The sequence below is a fragment of the Carettochelys insculpta genome, chromosome 34 (assembly GCF_033958435.1).
Source record: "Carettochelys insculpta isolate YL-2023 chromosome 34, ASM3395843v1, whole genome shotgun sequence".
In the NCBI taxonomy this organism is placed as follows: Eukaryota; Metazoa; Chordata; order Testudines; family Carettochelyidae; genus Carettochelys; species Carettochelys insculpta.
Window position 1 is genome coordinate 690,148 of NC_134170.1, and position 17,891 is coordinate 708,038.

At 68.9% G+C, this 17,891-nt stretch overlaps 1 protein-coding gene across 1 annotated transcript; it reads left to right on the forward strand.

The window, feature by feature from the left end:
• The first annotated feature begins 5,513 nt into the window (after window positions 1-5,513).
• On the forward strand, window positions 5,514-16,991 carry LOC142005637 (solute carrier family 12 member 9-like). Its single transcript, XM_074982925.1, is given in 17 exon segments — window positions 5,514-5,605; window positions 7,150-7,382; window positions 7,698-7,832; window positions 9,293-9,424; window positions 9,964-10,254; window positions 10,880-10,987; window positions 11,858-11,969; window positions 12,431-12,588; window positions 12,657-12,739; window positions 13,639-13,763; window positions 13,975-14,167; window positions 14,430-14,604; window positions 15,219-15,365; window positions 16,069-16,197; window positions 16,200-16,232; window positions 16,235-16,677; window positions 16,679-16,991. Coding segments are annotated over 16 exon segments (2,673 nt in total). The 5' UTR covers window positions 5,514-5,605; window positions 7,150-7,156; the 3' UTR covers window positions 16,862-16,991.
• The last annotated feature ends 900 nt before the right edge of the window (window positions 16,992-17,891 follow it).

Below are 17,891 nucleotides of genomic sequence, written 5' to 3' on the forward strand. Positions count from 1 at the left end.
GCGGGGTCAGCCAATCGGGGCGTGGCTCCTCGGGCGGGGAGCGCCCGGGCCGAGCGCGGCGGCCAATCGCAGGCCGGGACCGACCCCCCCCGCCCCGCCCCCCCCGGCTCGCTCCGCCCTCCGCGCGCCCGATTGGCGGCGCGCCAAAGGCCAGCACGGCCCCCCGGCCCCGCCCTCTGCCCCCGGCCCCTCCGAGTCCGCGGGTTCGAGTCCGCCCACCCCGGGCACTGCGGCAGGGGGGGCCCCCAGTATCCCACAATCCCCCGGGCCTCCAGCCCCCCCCCCCCCAAAGTATCCCACAATCCCCCGGGTCTCCAGCCCCCCCCCCTCCCCGCCCCCAGTATCCCACAATCCCCCGGGCCTCCAGCCCCCGCCCTCCCCGCCCCCAGTATCCCACAATCCCCCGGGCCTCCAGCCCCCCCCCCCCCCCAAAGTATCCCACAATCCCCCGGGTCTCCAGCCCCCCCCCCCCTCCGCCCCCAGTATCCCACAATCCCCCGGGTCTCCAGCCCCCCCCCCCCTCCGCCCCCAGTATCCCACAATCCCCCGGGCCTCCAGCCCCACCCCCCCCCAAAGTATCCCACAATCCCCCGGGCCTCCAGCCCCACCCCCCCCCCAAAGTATCCCACAATCCCCCGGGTCTCCAGCCCCCCCTCCGCCCCCAGTATCCCACAATCCCCCGGGCCTCCAGCCCCACCCCCAAGTATCCCACAATCCCCCGGGCCTCCAGCCCCCCCCCCCCTCCCAGTATCCCACAATCCCCCGGGCCTCCAGCCCCACCCCCAAGTATCCCACAATCCCCCGGGCCTCCAGCCCCCCCCCCCCAGTATCCCACAATCCCCCGGGCCTCCAGCCCCGCCCCCCGCCTCCAGTATCCCACAATCCCCCGGGCCTCCAGCCCCCACCTTCCATATCCCACAATCCTCCAGGATTACAGCCCCCCCCAGCATCGCACAATCCCCCTGGCCTCCAGCCCCCCCCCCCAGTGTCCCACAATCCCCTGGGCCTGAGTAACCCCCAGTATCCCATAATCCCCCAGGCATCCACCCCCCCCATATCCCACAATGCTCTTGGCCCTGAGCTCTCCCTGTACCCCACAATCCCTTGGGCCATGATCCCACAATCCTTTTCAGCCCACCCTCTCCCCCCCCGTATCCCACAATCCCCTGAGCATCCCTGTGTCCCACAGGCGTGCACAGCCCAGAGCAGCTGGTGGGAGAGACAGGGCTCTATGGGTCCCGCCATGGGGGGCGCTCTAGCCACATCTGGCCCATGGGGGGTGTGTCTCTGGTTCCATGGGGGACACTCTAGCCGTGCGGTTGTGTGGGGGGGGGCGTCTCTCTGGTTCCATGGGGGACACTCTAACCGTGCGGTTGTGTGTGTGTGGGGGCGTCTCTCTGGTTCCATGGGGAACACTCTAGCCGTGCGGTTGTGTGTAGGGGGAGGCGTCTCTATGGTTCCATGGGGGACACTCTAGCCGTGCGGTTGTGTGGGGGGGGGGCGTCTCTCTGGTTCCATGGGGGACACTCTAGCCGTGCGGTTGTGTGCGGGGGGGCGTCTCTCTGGTTCCATGGGGGACACTCTAGCCGTGCGGTTGTGTGTGGGGAGAGGCGTCTCTCTGGTTCCATGGGGGACATGCTAGCCCCATGTGGCCTGTAGGGCGGGTGGGGCGGTCTCTATGGTTCCATGGGGAACTCTAGCCGCACCTGCCAGAGTGGGAGGACTGTCTCTATGACCCCCCAGGCACTCCTGAGCACTGGGCAGGTGTGGGACTCTATGGTTCTGACTGATCCGTGTTCGAAGAACTGGCTCCCCCGCCCCACAACCTCCAGCCGGGGGCCTGGGAAAGGGCTCCCCAGACGTTACAGCCCTAACTACAGGCGTTGGCTGACCGCTGGGAGGGGGACACAGGCCGGTTGGGTGTGCGAGTGCCCCCTACAGGCGCACAAGTACAGCCGGCCGGGGAAAAACAACCGAGCAGGAAAGAACTCTCTCAGGCCCCACGTCCATGGATCCAACCCTAACCCGTCTCCCGACAGGCGGCGCAGGTCACACGCTGCATGGGGTGACGCGTCAAGCGAGGGGGGAGGGTTGTAGGGCAGGACTTGGAGGGGGCAGAGGGGGAGGACCCCGGGCTGGGGTACAAGGGGTCGTGGCATGTTCTGCCCATCCCCCAGCCTGGGGCAGGACCCAGCCGTGTGTCGGTGGGTGGTGGAGCCAGGGCAGTGTGTGTGTAGTGCACGGTTGTGCAGGAATACAGGGAACAGGGGGTGTGGGTGCATTTCGACAGGACGAGGCAGGTGTACCGAAACGGGGTTGTGTGCGTCTGCACAGGAGGTGGTGTATGAGCACCGCCTCTGACTGTGGTGGGTGTGCACAGGATGGGGTGTGTGTGTGTGTGTGTCTGTACACAGCATATTGTGTATGTCACCGTGTGTGTACATAATATTGTGTATGTGACTGTTGTGGGCAGACACAGTACGGTGTGTGTGTGACTGTTGTGTGTGTACACACCATAGTGTGTATGTGACCGTGTGTGACTGTTTTGTGTGTGTGTACACACAATATCGTGCATGTGACTGTTGTGGGCATACACAGTATGGTGTGTGTGTGTGTGCAATGTGGGTGACTCGTGTGTGTAATTGTCTATGTGACTGGTGTGTGTGTATACACAATAGGTTGTATGTGCAGTGGGTGACTGGTGTGTGTGCGTGCACGTGTGTATACACACTTGAGTATGTGCACTGGGTGTGACTTGTTTGTGTGTGTACACAATATGGAGTCACACAGCCTGCACAGACAGCAAATTGTGTCTACACACATATGCACACATCAAACACCGCACATACAACTTATTGGGTCCACACACACAGAGCAGTCCCACACTGCACAAACCTATTGCGTATACACACACACACCCATACCAGTCACACACCACACATACAACACGTACACAGGAGAGAGGTGGGGGTGAGGAGAGAGGAGGGGGGGTTGAAGGTCAGGGGGGCGAGGGCAAGGAGAAGGAGAGGGGGAGGGGAAGCAGAAGGAAAAGGGGGGGATGAAGGCTGGGGGTGGGGGAGGAGGAGGACAAGAAGGAGGAGGAGGTGGGGGGAAGAAGGCCCGGGGGGAGGAGGAGGAAGAGGAGGAGGAAGGTCGGGGGGAGGGGCGGGGGAGGGGAGGAGATGGGGGGATGGAGGTTGGGGAGAGGGAGGGGGAGGAGGAAGAGGAGGAAGGTCGGGGGAGGGGCAGGGGAGGGGAGGAGACGGGGGGATGGAGGCTGGGGAGAGGGAGGGGGAGGAGGAGGAGGAGGAGATGGGGGGATGGAGGCTGGGGAGAGCGGGGGGAGGAGGAAGGTCAGGGGAGGGGCAGGGGGAGGAGGAGGAGACGGGGGGATGGAGGCTGGGGAGAGGGAGGGGGAGGAGGAGGAGATGGGGGGATGGAGGCTGGGGAGAGGGAGGGGGAGGAGGAGATGGGGGGATGGAGGCTGGGGAGAGGGAGGAGGAGGAGGAGGAGATGGGGGGATGGAGGCTGGGGAGAGGGAGGGGGAGGAGGAGGAGGAGGAGATGGGGGGATGGAGGCTGGGGGGGGAGAAGGAAGATCGGGGGGAGGGGCAGGGGGAGGAGGAGCAGACGGGGGGGGATGGAGGCTGGGGAGAGGGAGGGGGAGGAGGAGGAGGAGGAGATGGGGGGATGGAGGCTGGGGAGAGGGAGGGGGAGGAGGAGGAGGAGGAGATGGGGGGATGGAGGCTGGGGAGAGGGAGGGGGAGGAGGAGGAGATGGGGGGATGGAGGCTGGGGGAGAGGAGGAAGGTCGGGGGGAGGGGCAGGGGGAGGAGGAGGAGACGGGGGGATGGAGGCTGGGGAGAGGGAGGGGGAGGAGGAAGGTCGGGGCAGGGGGAGGGGAGGAGACGGGGGGATGGAGGCTGGGGAGAGGGAGGGGGAGGAGGAAGGTCGGGGCAGGGGGAGGGGAGGAGACGGGGGGATGGAGGCTGGGAGAGGGAGGGGGAGGAGGAGGAGGAGGAGATGGGGGGATGGAGGCTGGGGGGGAGGAGGAAGATCGGGGGGAGGGGCAGGGGGAGGAGGAGCAGACGGGGGGATGGAGGCTGGGGAGAGGGAGGGGAGGAGGAAGGTCGGGGGGAGGGGCAGGGGGAGGAGGAGCAGACGGGGGGATGGAGGCTGGGGAGAGGGAGGGGAGGAGGAAGGTCGGAGGGAGGGGGAGGAGGAGGAGATGGGGGATGGAGGCTGGGGAGAGGGAGGGGGAGGAGGAAGGTCGGGGCAGGGGGAGGGGAGGAGACGGGGGGGATGGAGGCTGGGGAGAGGGAGGGGGAGGAGGAGGAGGAGGAGATGGGGGGATGGAGGCTGGGGAGAGGGAGGGGGAGGAGGAGGAGATGGGGGGATGGAGGCTGGGGGGGAGGAGGAAGGTCGGGGGAGGGGCAGGGGGAGGAGGAGGAGACGGGGGGATGGAGGCTGGGGAGAGGGAGGGGGAGGAGGAAGGTCGGGGCAGGGGGAGGGGAGGAGACGGGGGGATGGAGGCTGGGGAGAGGGAGGGGGAGGAGGAGGAGGAGGAGATGGGGGGATGGAGGCTGGGGAGAGGGAGGGGAGGAGGAGGAGATGGGGGGATGGAGGCTGGGGGGGGAGGAGGAAGGTCGGGGGGAGGGGCAGGGGGAGGAGGAGGAGACGGGGGGATGGAGGCTGGGGAGAGGGAGGGGGAGGAGGAGGAGATGGGGGGATGGAGGCTGGGGGGGAGGAGGAAGGTCGGGGGGAGGGGCAGGGGGAGGAGGAGGAGACGGGGGGATGGAGGCTGGGGAGAGGGAGGGGGAGGAGGAAGGTCGGGGCAGGGGGAGGGGAGGAGACGGGGGGATGGAGGCTGGGGAGAGGGAGGGGGAGGAGGAGGAGGAGGAGATGGGGGGATGGAGGCTGGGGAGAGGGAGGGGGAGGAGGAGGAGGAGGAGATGGGGGGATGGAGGCTGGGGAGAGGGAGGGGGAGGAGGAGGAGATGGGGGATGGAGGCTGGGGAGAGGGAGGGGGAGGAGGAGGAGATGGGGGGATGGAGGCTGGGGGGGGAGGAGGAAGATCGGGGGGAGGGGCAGGGGGAGGAGGAGCAGACGGGGGATGGAGGCTGGGGAGAGGGAGGGGAGGAGGAAGGTCGGGGGGAGGGGCAGGGGGAGGAGGAGCAGACGGGGGGATGGAGGCTGGGGAGAGGGAGGGGAGGAGGAAGGTCGGAGGGAGGGGGAGGAGGAGGAGATGGGGGGATGGAGGCTGGGGAGAGGGAGGGGGAGGAGGAAGAGGAGGAAGGTTGGGGCAGGGGGAGGAGGAGGAGACGGGGGGATGGAGGCTGGGGAGGGGGAGGGGGAGGGGGAGGAGGAAGAGGAGGAGGAAGGTCGGGGGGAGGGGCAGGATCTGAGCTCAGAGCCCAGTGAAGTCACACCCGGGGCGGGAGCGGGGGGGGGGCTGGTCACGTGAGCTGTCTGTGACCCGCCGCCGGTTCCGGGGGCGCCCTGAAGCCCCCCCCCCCGAGCTCCAGCATCCCCACCCCCCGCCGCAGGTTGGTCAGCGCGAGCCCGGACGCCTGGGTTCTCTGCCCGGGGCTGGTGGCTAGAGCAGGAGGTGGGAGCCAGGACTCCTGGGTTCTCTCCCCAGCGCTGGGAGGGCAGTGGGGGCTGGTGGTTAGAGCAGGGGGTGGGAGCCAGGACTCCTGGGTTCTCTCTCCAGCGCTGGGAGGGCAGTGGGGGCTGGTGGTTAGAGCAGGGGGTGGGAGCCAGGACTCCTGGGTTCTCTCCCTGGCGCTGGGAGGGCAGTGGGGGCTGGTGGTTAGAGCAGGGGTGGGAGCCAGGACTCCTGGGTTCTCTCCCCGGCGCTGGGAGGGCAGTGGGGGCTGGTGGTTAGAGCAGGGGTGGGAGCCAGGGCTCCTGGGTTCTCTCCCCGGCGCTGGGAGGGCAGTGGGGGCTGGTGGTTAGAGCAGGGGGCCGGGAGCCAGGACTCCTGGGTTCTCTCCCCGGCGCTGGGAGGGCAGTGGGGGCTGGTGGTTAGAGCAGGGGTGGGAGCCAGGACTCCTGGGTTCTCTCCCCGGCGCTGGGAGGGCAGTGGGGGCTGGTGGTTAGAGCAGGGGGGCCGGGAGCCAGGACTCCTGGGTTCTCTCCCCGGCGCTGGGAGGGCAGTGGGGGCTGGTGGTTAGAGCAGGGGTGGGAGCCAGGGCTCCTGGGTTCTCTCCCCAGCGCTGGGAGGGCAGTGGGGGCTGGTGGTCAGAGCAGGGGGCTGGGAGCCAGGACTCCTGGGTTCTCTCCCCGGCGCTGGGAGGGCAGTGGGGGCTGGTGGGTAGAGCAGGGGGTGGGAGCCGGGACTCCTGGGTTCTCTCCCTGGCGCTGGGAGGGCAGTGGGGGCTGGTGGTCAGAGCAGGGGGCGGGGACCAGGACTCCTGGGTTCTCTGCCCGGCGCTGGGCAGTCGGACACCTGGGTTCTTTTCTGCCTGGGAGAAAGGGGCGGGGTCTAATGACTGGGGGGCGTGGCCGGCGACCCGAAATACCCCTTCCCTCCACTCAGCTGACCCCCAGCCCTCCCCCCCCCCAGCTGTTTATAATCCAGCTTCCTTAGCCTTCTCCCTTCCCTGCGCCTGGGGGGGCTGCCTGACCCACGTGGGGTGAGCCCCCCAGCATGGGGGACCCCCCTAGATTGTGGGGGGCTGTCTCCCTTCTCAGAGCCAGTCCCTCTCCTGGGAGGGGCTTTTGGGGGGCTCAGCTCTGAATCCCTCCTGTCCCCTTCTCTTTCCAGGAAGAAAGCTGGGGTGTGCTCCCCCTAACTGGGGTCCCCCTTTGTGATGGGGTTTGGGGGGCTGGCTCGGGCGGTGTCTGCACTGCTTTTCAGCCCCATGTCTGCCTGATTTTAGGGGGCCCTTGGCTCGGTTGGAGGGGGTGGGAGAGCCTGGGAGGTGGGGGGGCTGGGACGAGAACTGGGGTGTGCCCCCCCAAGTGGAGTCCCCTCTGTGATATGGTTTGGGAGATTGGCTCGGGGGGGGCTGCACTGCTCTTCAGCCCCCCTGTGTCTGCCTGATTTTGTGGGGCCCTTGGCTTGGTTGGAGAGTGTGGGGGGAGCCTGGAAGGTGGGGGGCTGGGAAAAGAACTGGGGTGATGGCCTGAACCCCCCGTTGCCCCCAGAGGGACCATGTCCAGCGAGAGCTCCCCCCTGCTGAGCTACCGCCTCTCCAGCGTGACGGAGGAAGGGGATGGGCTGGGGGGGGGCCCCCCAGAACTAGCCCCCCTGGTAGGGGGGGGCCAGGGCACCTCGGGCCCCCCAGCCCCCGACCCGGCCCGGCAGCTGTCCACCTTCTTCGGCGTGGTGGTACCCACGGTGCTTTCGATGTTCAGCATTGTTGTCTTCATGCGTGTGGGTGAGTGACCCCCCGGGCACCCCCCTGCTGGGGACCCCCCCAATCACGCTGTGTGCCCCAGGAGCACCCCCAGACCACGTCCTCCCTGGGGCGGCCGGCTGTGCGCTCCAGGCAGAACCCTGCAGCAGGGAGTTACCCAGGTCGCCCACCCAGGGGGGGGTTAAAGGTGGCTGTGTTAATTTGGGGGGGTGACATGGGGCTGGGAATTCTGCCCCTGCCCCCCAGCCCTGCCAGTCCCCTCACCTCACAGCCCCTGTACCCCCAGCCCTGCCGGTCCCCTCGCTCCTGCCCCACAGCCCCCCTTGTCGCCCCCAGGCTTCGTGGTGGGACACGCAGGGCTGCTGCAGGCGCTCCTCATGCTGGTGGTGGCCTACGTCATCCTCATGCTGACTGTCCTGTCCGTCTGCGCCATCTGCACCAACGGTGCCATCCAGGGGGGCGGGGCCTACTGTATCCTTCCACCAATGGGAGGGAGCGGGGCGGTGCGGGGGGGGGCGGAGTTCGTGGGAGAGAGGTGGCTGGGGGGGGCTGTGTCTGCTGTGGGGCCGGGAGTGGGATATGGGGGGCAGGGTGGTGACTGGGGTGGCAGGGGAGGGGTTTTCTTGGAGGAGGGGGACCAGGGAGGGCTGGGGGGTGGGCCTGGGGGGCAGGGGAGGGGTTTTCCTGGAGGACAGGGGGCCAGGGAGTGCTGGGGGTGGGCCTGGGGGGCAGGGGAGGGGTTTTCCTGGAGGACAGGGGGCCAGGAAGGACTGGGGGTGTGCCTGGGGGGCAGGGGAGGGGTTTTCCTAGGGGACAGGGAGCGCTGGGGGTGGGCCTGGGGGGCAGGGGAGGGGTTTTCCTGGAGGACAGGGGGCCAGGAAGGACTGGGGGTGTGCCTGGGGGGCAGGGGAGGGGTTTTCCTGGAGGACAGGGGGCCAGGAAGGACTGGGGGTGGGCCTGGGGGGCAGGGGAGGGGTTTTCCTAGGGGACAGGGAGCGCTGGGGATGGGCCTGGGGGGCAGGGGAGGGGTTTTCCTGGAGGACAGGGGGCCAGGGAGTGCTGGGGGTGTGCCTGGGGGGCAGGGGAGGGGTTTTCCTGGAGGACAGGGGGCCAGGAAGGACTGGGGGTGGGCCTGGGGGGCAGAGGAGGGGTTTTCCTAGGGGACAGGGAGCGCTGGGGATGGGCCTGGGGGGCAGGGGAGGGGTTTTCCTGGATGGCAGGGGGCCAGGGAGCGCTGGGGGTGGGCCTGGGGGGCAGGGGAGGGGTTTTCCTAGGGGACAGGGAGCACTGGGGGTGGGCCTGGGGGGCAGGGGAGGGGTTTTCCTAGGGGACAGGGAGCACTGGGGATGGGCCTGGGGGGCAGGGGAGGGGTTTTCCTGGGGGCCAGGAAGGACTGGGGGTGGGCCTGGGGGGCAGGGGAGGGGTTTTCCTAGGGGACAGGGAGCACTGGGGATGGGCCTGGGGGGCAGGGGAGGGGTTTTCCTAGGGGACAGGGAGCGCTGGGGGTGGGCCTGGGGGGCAGGGGAGGGGTTTTCCTGGAGGACAGGGAGCACTGGGGATGGGCCTGGGGGGCAGGGGAGGGGTTTTCCTGGATGGCAGGGGGCCAGGGAGCGCTGGGGGTGGGCCTGGGGGGCAGGGGAGGGGTTTTCCTGGATGGCAGGGGGCCAGGGAGCGCTGGGGGTGGGCCTGGGGGGCAGGGGAGGGGTTTTCCTGGATAGCAGGGGGCCAGGGAGCGCTGGGGGTGGGCCTGGGGGGCAGGGGAGGGGTTTTCCTGGATAGCAGGGGGCCAGGGAGCGCTGGGGGTGGGCCTGGGGGGCAGGGGAGGGGTTTTCCTGGATGGCAGGGGGCCAGGGAGCGCTGGGGGTGGGCCTGGGGGGCAGGGGGCTGGCAGCGACTCACTCCCCCGGCACCTTTCCATGACGACCCCCCAGTCATGATTTCGCGGACCCTCGGCCCCGAGCTGGGGGGCGGCATCGGGCTGATGTTCTACCTCGCCAACGTCTGCGCCTGCGGCGTCTACATCCTCGGCCTGGTGGAAGCTGTGCTCGACGTCTTCGGGGCAGGTGGGCCGGACGCCTGGGTCCCTCCCTCCTGCACGGAGCAGGGGCTGGGAGCCCGGACTCCTGGGTTCTCTCCCCGGCACTGGGACGGCAGTGGGGGCTGGTGGTTAGAGCAGGGGGCTGGGAGCCAGGACTCCTGGGTTCTCTCCCCGGCCCTGGGAGGGCAGTGGGGGCTGGTGGTTAGAGCAGGGGGTGGGAGCCAGGACTCCTGGGTTCTCTCCCCGGCGCTGGGAGGGCAGTGGGGGCTGGTGGTTAGAGCAGGGGCTGGGAGCCAGGACTCCTGGGTTCTCTCCCCGGCACTGGGACGGCAGTGGGGGCTGGTGGTTAGAGCAGGGGCTGGGAGCCAGGACTCCTGGGTTCTCTCCCTGGCGCTGGGAGGGCAGTGGGGGCTGGTGGTTAGAGCAGGGGCCGGGAGCCAGGACTCCTGGGTTCTCTCCCCGGCGCTGGTGAGGAGCCCAGACGCCAGGGTTCTCTCCCGGCCGGGGAGGGGAGCAGGGCCCGGGGTCCCAGCCCAGCCCTGACCCCCACTTTCCCCCCACCAGAGAGCTCAGGCCGCGCCGGCACCTGGGCGCTGCCCCAGGGCTACCTCTACAGCCTGCTGTACGGCTCGCTGGTCCTGCTGGTGTGCCTGCTGGTGTGCCTGGTGGGGGCCCCCCTCTACGCCCGGGCCGCCGGCCTCATCTTCCTGCTGGTCAACCTGGCGCTGGGCGCCGTGGTGCTGAGTTTCTTCCTGGTGCCCCCCCAAATTGTGTCTGTGACCCACGGCGCCAACCGCACCCTCAATGCCAGCTTCACCGGCCTGCGGCTGGACACCCTGCGGGCCAACCTGCCCCGTGAGCCGGGAGGGGAGGGGAAGGAAGCTCCGGGGGGGGCCCCAGATAGCTGGGGAAGTTTGGGGCCCAAGAGAAGGGGAGAGGGATGTTAGATGGGAAGGGGAAGGGAATTCTGGGGGGCCCCAGATTTGGGGGAGCATTGGGGGGCAGTGGGGAGGGGGCCCCAGATGGCCAGGGAGTTGAGGGGGTCAGTGGGAGGAAAGCTGGGGGGGCCAGGAGGAAGGGCCCCAAGATAATGGGGGAGGGATGTTGGATGGAATGGGGAGAGCAATTCTGGGGGGGCCCAGATATGGGGGAGCATTGGGGGGCAGTGGGGGAGGGCGATCCTTTGGGGCTCAGGAGGGGGGCCCCAAGATAAGGGGGAGGGATGTTGGATGTAAAGGGAGAGGGGAATTCTGGGGGTCCTAGATTTGGGGGGGCAGGAGGGAAGGGCTCAAGCCATGGGGGGGCAGGAGGGGTTCTGTGGAAGGTGTTGGGGGAACAGGGGACCCCAGGGGGCAGAAGAGGGTGGGGGCTGGAGGCAGAAGCAGGGCGCTGGGGGAACAGGAGATGGGGGGGCTCAGAAGGAAGAGGCGCGGGGGAGGGGAAGGAGCCCCCCCCTCACTTCTGCCCCCACCCCCCGCAGCCATGTACTCGCGCGACTACACCACCAATAACGAGATGACCTTCGCCACCGTCTTCGCCATCCTCTTCAACGGCTGCACTGGCATCATGGCTGGCTCCAACATGTCAGGTCAGCCGGACGCCGGGGTCCTCTGCGGGGCGCTGGGGAGGGGGCCGGGAGCCAGGACTGCTGGGTTCTCTCCCTGGTGCTGGGAGGGCAGTGGGGGCTGGTGGTTAGAGCAGGGGGCCGGGAGCCAGGACTGCTGGGTTCTCTCCCTGGTGCTGGGAGGGCAGTGGGGGCTGGTGGTTAGAGCAGGGGGCGGGAGCCAGGACTCCTGGGGTCTCTCCCTGGTGCTGGGAGGGCAGTGGGGGGCTGGTGGTTAGAGCAGGGGGTGGGAGCCAGGACTCCTGGGTTCTCTCCCCGGCGCTGGGAGGGCAGTGGGGGCTGGTGGTTAGAGCAGGGGCCGGGAGCCAGGACTCCTGGGTTCTCTCCCCGGCGCTGGGAGGGCAGTGGGGGCTGGTGGTCGGAGCAGGGGCCGGGAGCCCGGACTGCTGGGTTCTCTCCCCGGTGCTGGGAGGGCAGTGGGGGCTGGTGGTTAGAGCAGGGGCCGGGAGCCAGGACTCCTGGGGTCTCTCCCCGGCGCTGGGAGGGCAGTGGGGGCTGGTGGTTAGAGAAGGGGGCCGGGAGCCAGGACTCCTGGGTTCTCTCCCCGGCGCTGGGAGGGCAGTGGGGGCTGGTGGTTAGAGCAGGGGCCGGGAGCCAGGACTCCTGGGTTCTCTCCCCGGTGCTGGGAGGGCAGTAGGGGCTGGTGGTTAGAGCAGGGGCCGGGAGCCAGGACTCCTGGGGTCTCTCCCCGGCGCTGGGAGGGCAGTGGGGGCTGGTGGCTAGAGCAGGGGGTGGGAGCCAGGACTCCTGGGGTCTCTCCCCGGCGCTGGGTGGAGGGGGGCATCTGGGAGCCCGGACGCCTGGGTCCCACGCCAACGCTGGGCTGCTCCGCAGGAGAGCTTCGCAACCCCAGCAGCTCCATCCCCAAGGGGACCATCATGGCCGTGGCATACACCTTCGTCATCTACCTTCTCCTCTTCTTCCTCACCAGCTTCACCTGCGAGCGGTGAGTGGGGTGAAGGGGAGGGGTAAAGCCTGTGTGTGGGGCAGGGGGGTGGGAACAGAGGAGGAGTCGGGGCTAGGGGCGGAGCAACAGAGGAAGGGGAGGGGTCCCCTGCATGGGAGAAGGCTCAAATTGGGGGCGGAGCCATGGGAATGACAGCCAAAGGGGGCGGGGCCATGAACGGGTATGGCTTGTACTGGGGGGGGGGGGATCATTTAAGTGGGTGTGGCTTCCAGGCAGGGGTGGAGTTGTGAGCGTGGTTGGGGCAGAGGCGGGGCTAAGGTGCTGAGATGGGTGAAGTGGGTGTGGCTTCTGGGGAGGGGGCGGGGCAACCCTGAAGGGTGACACAGCCCAGCTGGGGGTGGGGGGCGGCAGAGGGGGATGGCTCAGCTGTGTGATGGGGAAGTGGGCGGGGCCTGTGCCCCGGGGGCGGGGCTTACTCCCCTTGCCCCGCCCCCTTCCAGGGCACTGCTGAAGGAAGATTACGGCTTCTTCCGCTCCATCGACCTGTGGCCGCCGCTGGTGCTGGCGGGGGTGTACGCCGCCTCCCTCTCCGCCTCCATGAGCTCCCTCATCGGCGCCTCCCGCATCCTGCAGGCGCTCGCCAAGGACGACCTCTTCGGTGAGCCCCGCCCCCCGCCGCCTCGGCCCCGCCCCCTGCCCGGCGCTAACCCTGCCCCTCCCCCGCAGGCGTCGTCCTCGCGCCCGCCAAGATCGTCTCCGAGGGCGGGAACCCCTGGGTGGCTGTGCTCTGCACCTGGGCCCTGGTGCAGGTAAGTGCCTGGCGCCCCCCCCTCCCCGACCACCAGCCCCCACTGCCCTCCCAGCGCCGGGGAGAGAACCCAGGAGTCCTGGCTCCCACCCCTGCTCTAACCACCAGCCCCCACTGCCCTCCCAGTGCTGGGGAGAGAACCCAGGAGTCCTGGCTCCCGCCCCCTGCTCTAACCACCAGCCCCCGCTGCCCCCCAGCGCCGGGGAGAGAACCCAGGAGTCCTGGCTCCCACCCCCTGCTCTAACCACCAGCCCCCGCTGCCCCCCAGCGCCGGGGAGAGAACCCAGGAGTCCTGGCTCCCGCCCCCTGCTCTAACCACCAGCCCCCACTGCCCTCCCAGTGCTGGGAGAGAACCCAGGAGTCCTGGCTCCCACCCCCTGCTCTAACCACCAGCCCCCACTGCCCTCCCAGCACCAGGGAGAGAACCCAGGAGTCCTGGCTCCCACCCCCTGCTCTAACCACCAGCCCCCGCTGCCCTCCCAGCACCGGGGAGAGAACCCAGGAGTCCTGGCTCCCGCCCCCTGCTCTGACCACCAGCCCCCACTGCTCTCCCAGCGCCGGGGAGAGAACCCAGGAGTCCTGGCTCCCACCCCCTGCTCTACCCACCAGCCCCCACTGCCCTCCCAGCGCCGGGGAGAGAACCCAGGAGTCCTGGCTCCCGCCCCCCTGCTCTAACCACCAGCCCCCACTGCCCTCCCAGCGCCGGGGAGAGAACCCAGGAGTCCTGGCTCCCGCCCCCTGCTCTACCCACCAGCCCCCACTGCCCTCCCAGCACTGGGGAGAGAACCCAGGAGTCCTGGCTCCCGGTCCCTGCTCTAACCACCAGCCCCCACTGCCCTCCCAGTGCTGGGGAGAGAACCCAGGAGTCCTGACCCCCGCTCCGTGTCTCTGCCCCCGCAGCTGGTGCTGTTCGCAGGGAAGCTCAATACCATGGCTGGCTTCGTCACCATCTTTTACCTGGTGGCCTACGCGGCTGTGGACCTGGCCTGCCTGGCGCTGGAGTGGGCCTCGGCCCCCAATTTCCGGTGGGGGTCTTGCGGGGGTCGGGGGGAGGAGATTGGGGGGCAGGGCCCAGAGCTGGAGGGGGGCAGGTGGACACGCCTGGGGGCGGCAGCCAATCGGGGAAGTTCTCAGGACTCTGTGGGCGGGGCTGTGCGGAGTGGGGGGCGGGGCTTGGGGACCAGAGGGGGCGGGGCTGTGTGTAACCCCGCCCCTCTTCCCCCCCCCCATTCCCAGCCCCACCTTCCAGCTGTTCAGCTGGCACACCTGCCTACTGGGCATCTCCGGCTGCCTCGTGATGATGGTGCTCATCAGCCCGGCCGGCGCCTCGGGCAGCCTGGTGCTGCTGCTGGCGCTGCTGGGGGTCATCCACCTGCGGGCGCCCGCCAGCTCCTGGGGGTACATCAGCCAGGCCCTGCTCTTCCACCAGGTACGGCCCCCCAGCGCCGCGCGAGAACCCAGGAGTCCGGGCACCTGCCCCCACCCACTGCTCTAACCACCAGCCCCCACTGCCCTCCCAGTGCCAGGGAGAGAACCCAGGAGTCCTGGCTCCCACCCCTGCTCTACCCACCAGCTCCCACTGCCCCCCAGCACCAACTGGAGAGCTGTCAGGCAGAGCTGGGGGCCCCGAGCGGAGGAGGGGTGTGTGGGGCAGGGGGGCTGTGCTCACTCTCGGGGTACTGTCCCCCCAGGTGCGCAAATACCTCCTGCTTCTGGACGTACGCAAGGAGCACGTCAAGTTCTGGCGACCACAGATGCTGCTGCTGGTGTCCAACCCACGGAGCGCGGCCCAGCTTGTCCGCTTCGTCAACGACCTCAAGAAAGGGGGGCTCTTCGTGCTGGGCCACGTGGAGATCGGGGAGCTGGGTAAGGGACCCTGGCGTCCGGGCCCCCTCGCACTGCCACCCCCCCACTGCCCTCCCAGCGCCGGGGAGAGAACCCAGGAGTCCTGGCTCCCAGCCCCTGCTCTAACCACCAGCCCACACTGCCCTCCCAGCAACGGGCAGAGAACCAGGAGTCCTGACTCTGGGCCCCCTGCTCTAACCACCAGCCCCCACTGCCCCCCAGCGCCAGGGAGAGAACCCAGGAGTCCTGGCTCCCACCCCCTGCTCTAACCACCAGCCCCCACTGCCCTCCCAGCACCGGGGAGAGAACCCAGGAGTCCTGGCTCCCGGCCCCTGATCTGACCACCAGCTCCCACTGCCCTCCCAGCGCTGGGGAGAGAACCCAGGAGTCCTGGCTCCCGGCCCCTGCTCTGACCACCAGCTCCCACTGCCCTCCCAGCGCTGGGGAGAGAACCCAGGAGTCCTGGCTCCCACCCCCTGCTCTAACCACCAGCCCCCACTGCCCTCCCAGCACCGGGGAGAGAACCCAGGAGTCCTGGCTCCCGGCCCCTGATCTGACCACCAGCCCCCACTGCCCTCCCAGCGCTGGGGAGAGAACCCAGGAGTCCGGGCTACCTCGTGTATTTGCTCCACCAGACATGTTGCCCTCGGACCCCATCCAAGCTCACTACACCTTCTGGCTGAGTCTGGTGGATAAACTCAACGTTAAGGCCTTCGTGGATTTGACCCTCTCGCCCTCAGTCCGACAGGGGACCCAGCACCTGCTGCGGATCACCGGCCTCGGTGAGTGAGCTGGCCGGCCACCCCCTCCACCAGAGGTGGGCGCATCTCAGCACCAGGCGAGGGGTCCCCGTGTCATGGCCGCCCCACCCCAGAGGTGGGCGCATCTCAGCGTTGGGTGAGGGGTCCCTGTGTCACCGGCTGCCCTGCCCCAGATGTGGGTGCATCTCAGCACTGGGCAAGGGGTCCCCGTGTCACCAGCCGCCCCACCCCAGAGGTGGGCGCATCTCGGTGCCGGGCGAGGGGTGCCTGTGTCGCCGGCCGCCCCGCCCCAGAGGTGGGCGCATCTCGGCACCGGGCGAGGGGTCCCCGTGTCACCGGCCGCCCCGCCCCAGAGGTGGGCGCCTCTCGGCGCTGGGCTAGGGGTCCCCGTGTCGCCGGCTGCCCCGCCCCAGAGGTGGGCGCCTCTCGGTGCCGGGCGAGGGGTGCCTGTGTTGCTGGCCGCCCCGCCCCAGAGGTGGTCGCATCTCGGCGCCGGGCGAGGGGTCCCCGTGTCGCCGGCCGCCCCGCCCCAGAGGTGGGCGCATCTCGGCGCCGGGCGAGGGGTCCCCGTGTCGCCGGCCGCCCCGCCCCAGAGGTGGGCGCATCTCGGCGCCGGGCGAGGGGTCCCCGTGTCGCCGGCCGCCCCGCCCCAGAGGTGGGCGCCTCTCGGCGCCGGGTGAGGGGTCCCCATGTCGGTGGCTCATCCCCCTCTTTCCCCGGCCAGGCGGTATGAAGCCGAACACCCTGGTTCTGGGCTTCTACGACTCCTGCGTGCCCCCCGACTGCTTCCTGCTGGACCCGGCCTTCCTGCAGGCCGGGGCGGCCGAGCCCTCGGGCGTGGCTCCGGCGGGCCTGGGGCTCACTTCCCCCCGGTGCGGGGGGCCGGCGTCCCAAGGCCCTGTCGGCCGCCGAGTACGTGGCCATCCTGGCGGACGCGGTGAAGATGCAGAAGAACCTCTGCCTGGCCCGTTATTTCCCCCAGCTCGAGCGGGAGCGGCTGGTGGCCTGCCGGGCCGCCGGCTGGTTCGTGGACGTGTGGCCCCTCAACCTGCTGCACCCCGAGGTGCCGGCGGCCGTGGACGTCTGCAGCCTGTTCCTGCTGCAGCTGGCCTGTATCCTCACCATGGTGAGCTCCTGGCGGGCCGCCCGCCTGCGCCTCTTCCTGCCCCTGCGGGCGGCCGAGAGGGGCCGGGCGGCCGAGGAGAAGCTGCAGCAACTGCTGCAGAAGCTGCGCATCCGGGCCACCATCCAGGCGGTGGCGTGGGAGCCGGGGCGCCCGGGCGGGGAGGGGAGCGCGGGCGCCCCGCCGGTGCCGGACGAGGACCTGGCCGCCCCTCAACGCCCTGCTGCTGGCGCCGGGCGGGCAGGTGGCCGTCCGGTTCCTCTACCTGCCGCGCCCGCCGGCCGACGCCGCCCTCTACGAGCGCTACCTGGCCCAGCTCGAGCTGCTCACCCGGGGCCTGGGCCCCACGCTGCTGGTCCATGGTTTGACGCCGGTGACCTGCACCGAGCTGTGAGCGCGGGGGGAGGTTTTGGGGGGCTGCAGAGGGGGGGAGCTGGCCTTAAATTAACCCCCCCCAAAGCAGGTGCCTGTGAAGAAGAGGGGGAGCAGCCCCCTTGGCTGGGGCTGAACCCCATTACGGGGGTGTCAGCCCTAGTTATTGCTAGAGGTACCCCAAGAGCTACACCCAACTCTTTACTGCTTGGGGGGGCCTGGGCTGGCCTAGGTATCCTACAACCTCCAATTTCCTGCTTGGGGGGGACTCCTCTTTGTCCCAGGCACCCCAAAAGCTGCACCCTCCCCCTTCATTTGCTGCTGGGTGAGTGTCCTTGGCTGTCCCACGTACCCCACAACCTCCATCTCCCTACCTTTCCTGCATAGGGGAATCCCTGTTTGTCCCACGCACCCCAAAAGCTACACCTTCCCCCTTCCTTTCCTGCTGGCAAGGTTCCTTGTCTGCCCCAGGTACCCCAAAATCCCTCACACTCCCCATGCCTTTGGTGCTGAGTGGGTGTCCCTGGTACCCAAAACCAATACCCTCTCCTGTCTTTGCTCCATAAGGGGCGTCCTTGTTTTTCCAAGGTACCCCAAAAACCTCTGCACTCCACCTGCCTTTGCATGGTAACAAGGGCGTCTGTCTGGCCCAGGTACCCCAAAAACCATGCACTCTACCTGCCTTTGCTGCTTGCGGGGGGGGCTGTCCTTGTCTGGGCCTGGTACCCCAACAACTGTATACTCCAGCTGCCTTTCCTCTTTAGAGGAGGTCCCTAGTTTTCCCAGGTACCCCCAAAACCTACACCATCCCCTTGCCTGTGCCCTGTACTACAGGGTCCCCCTTTTTCCCAGCTGTCCCCCCGCACCAGTTCACCCTAAACCTCTACTGCCTTGCAGCGGGCAGGATCCCCTGTGGAATTGCCCCCCAAGTGGGCTCCCAGTGGTCCGCGGCCCATGCACTTACATAAGCTAACTGGCCTTAACCTCCAGGCGTGTTTAAAAAGTGAGGGGCCCCCCCCAGAAAACAGGGGTGACCAGGCAGCTAATTTAGT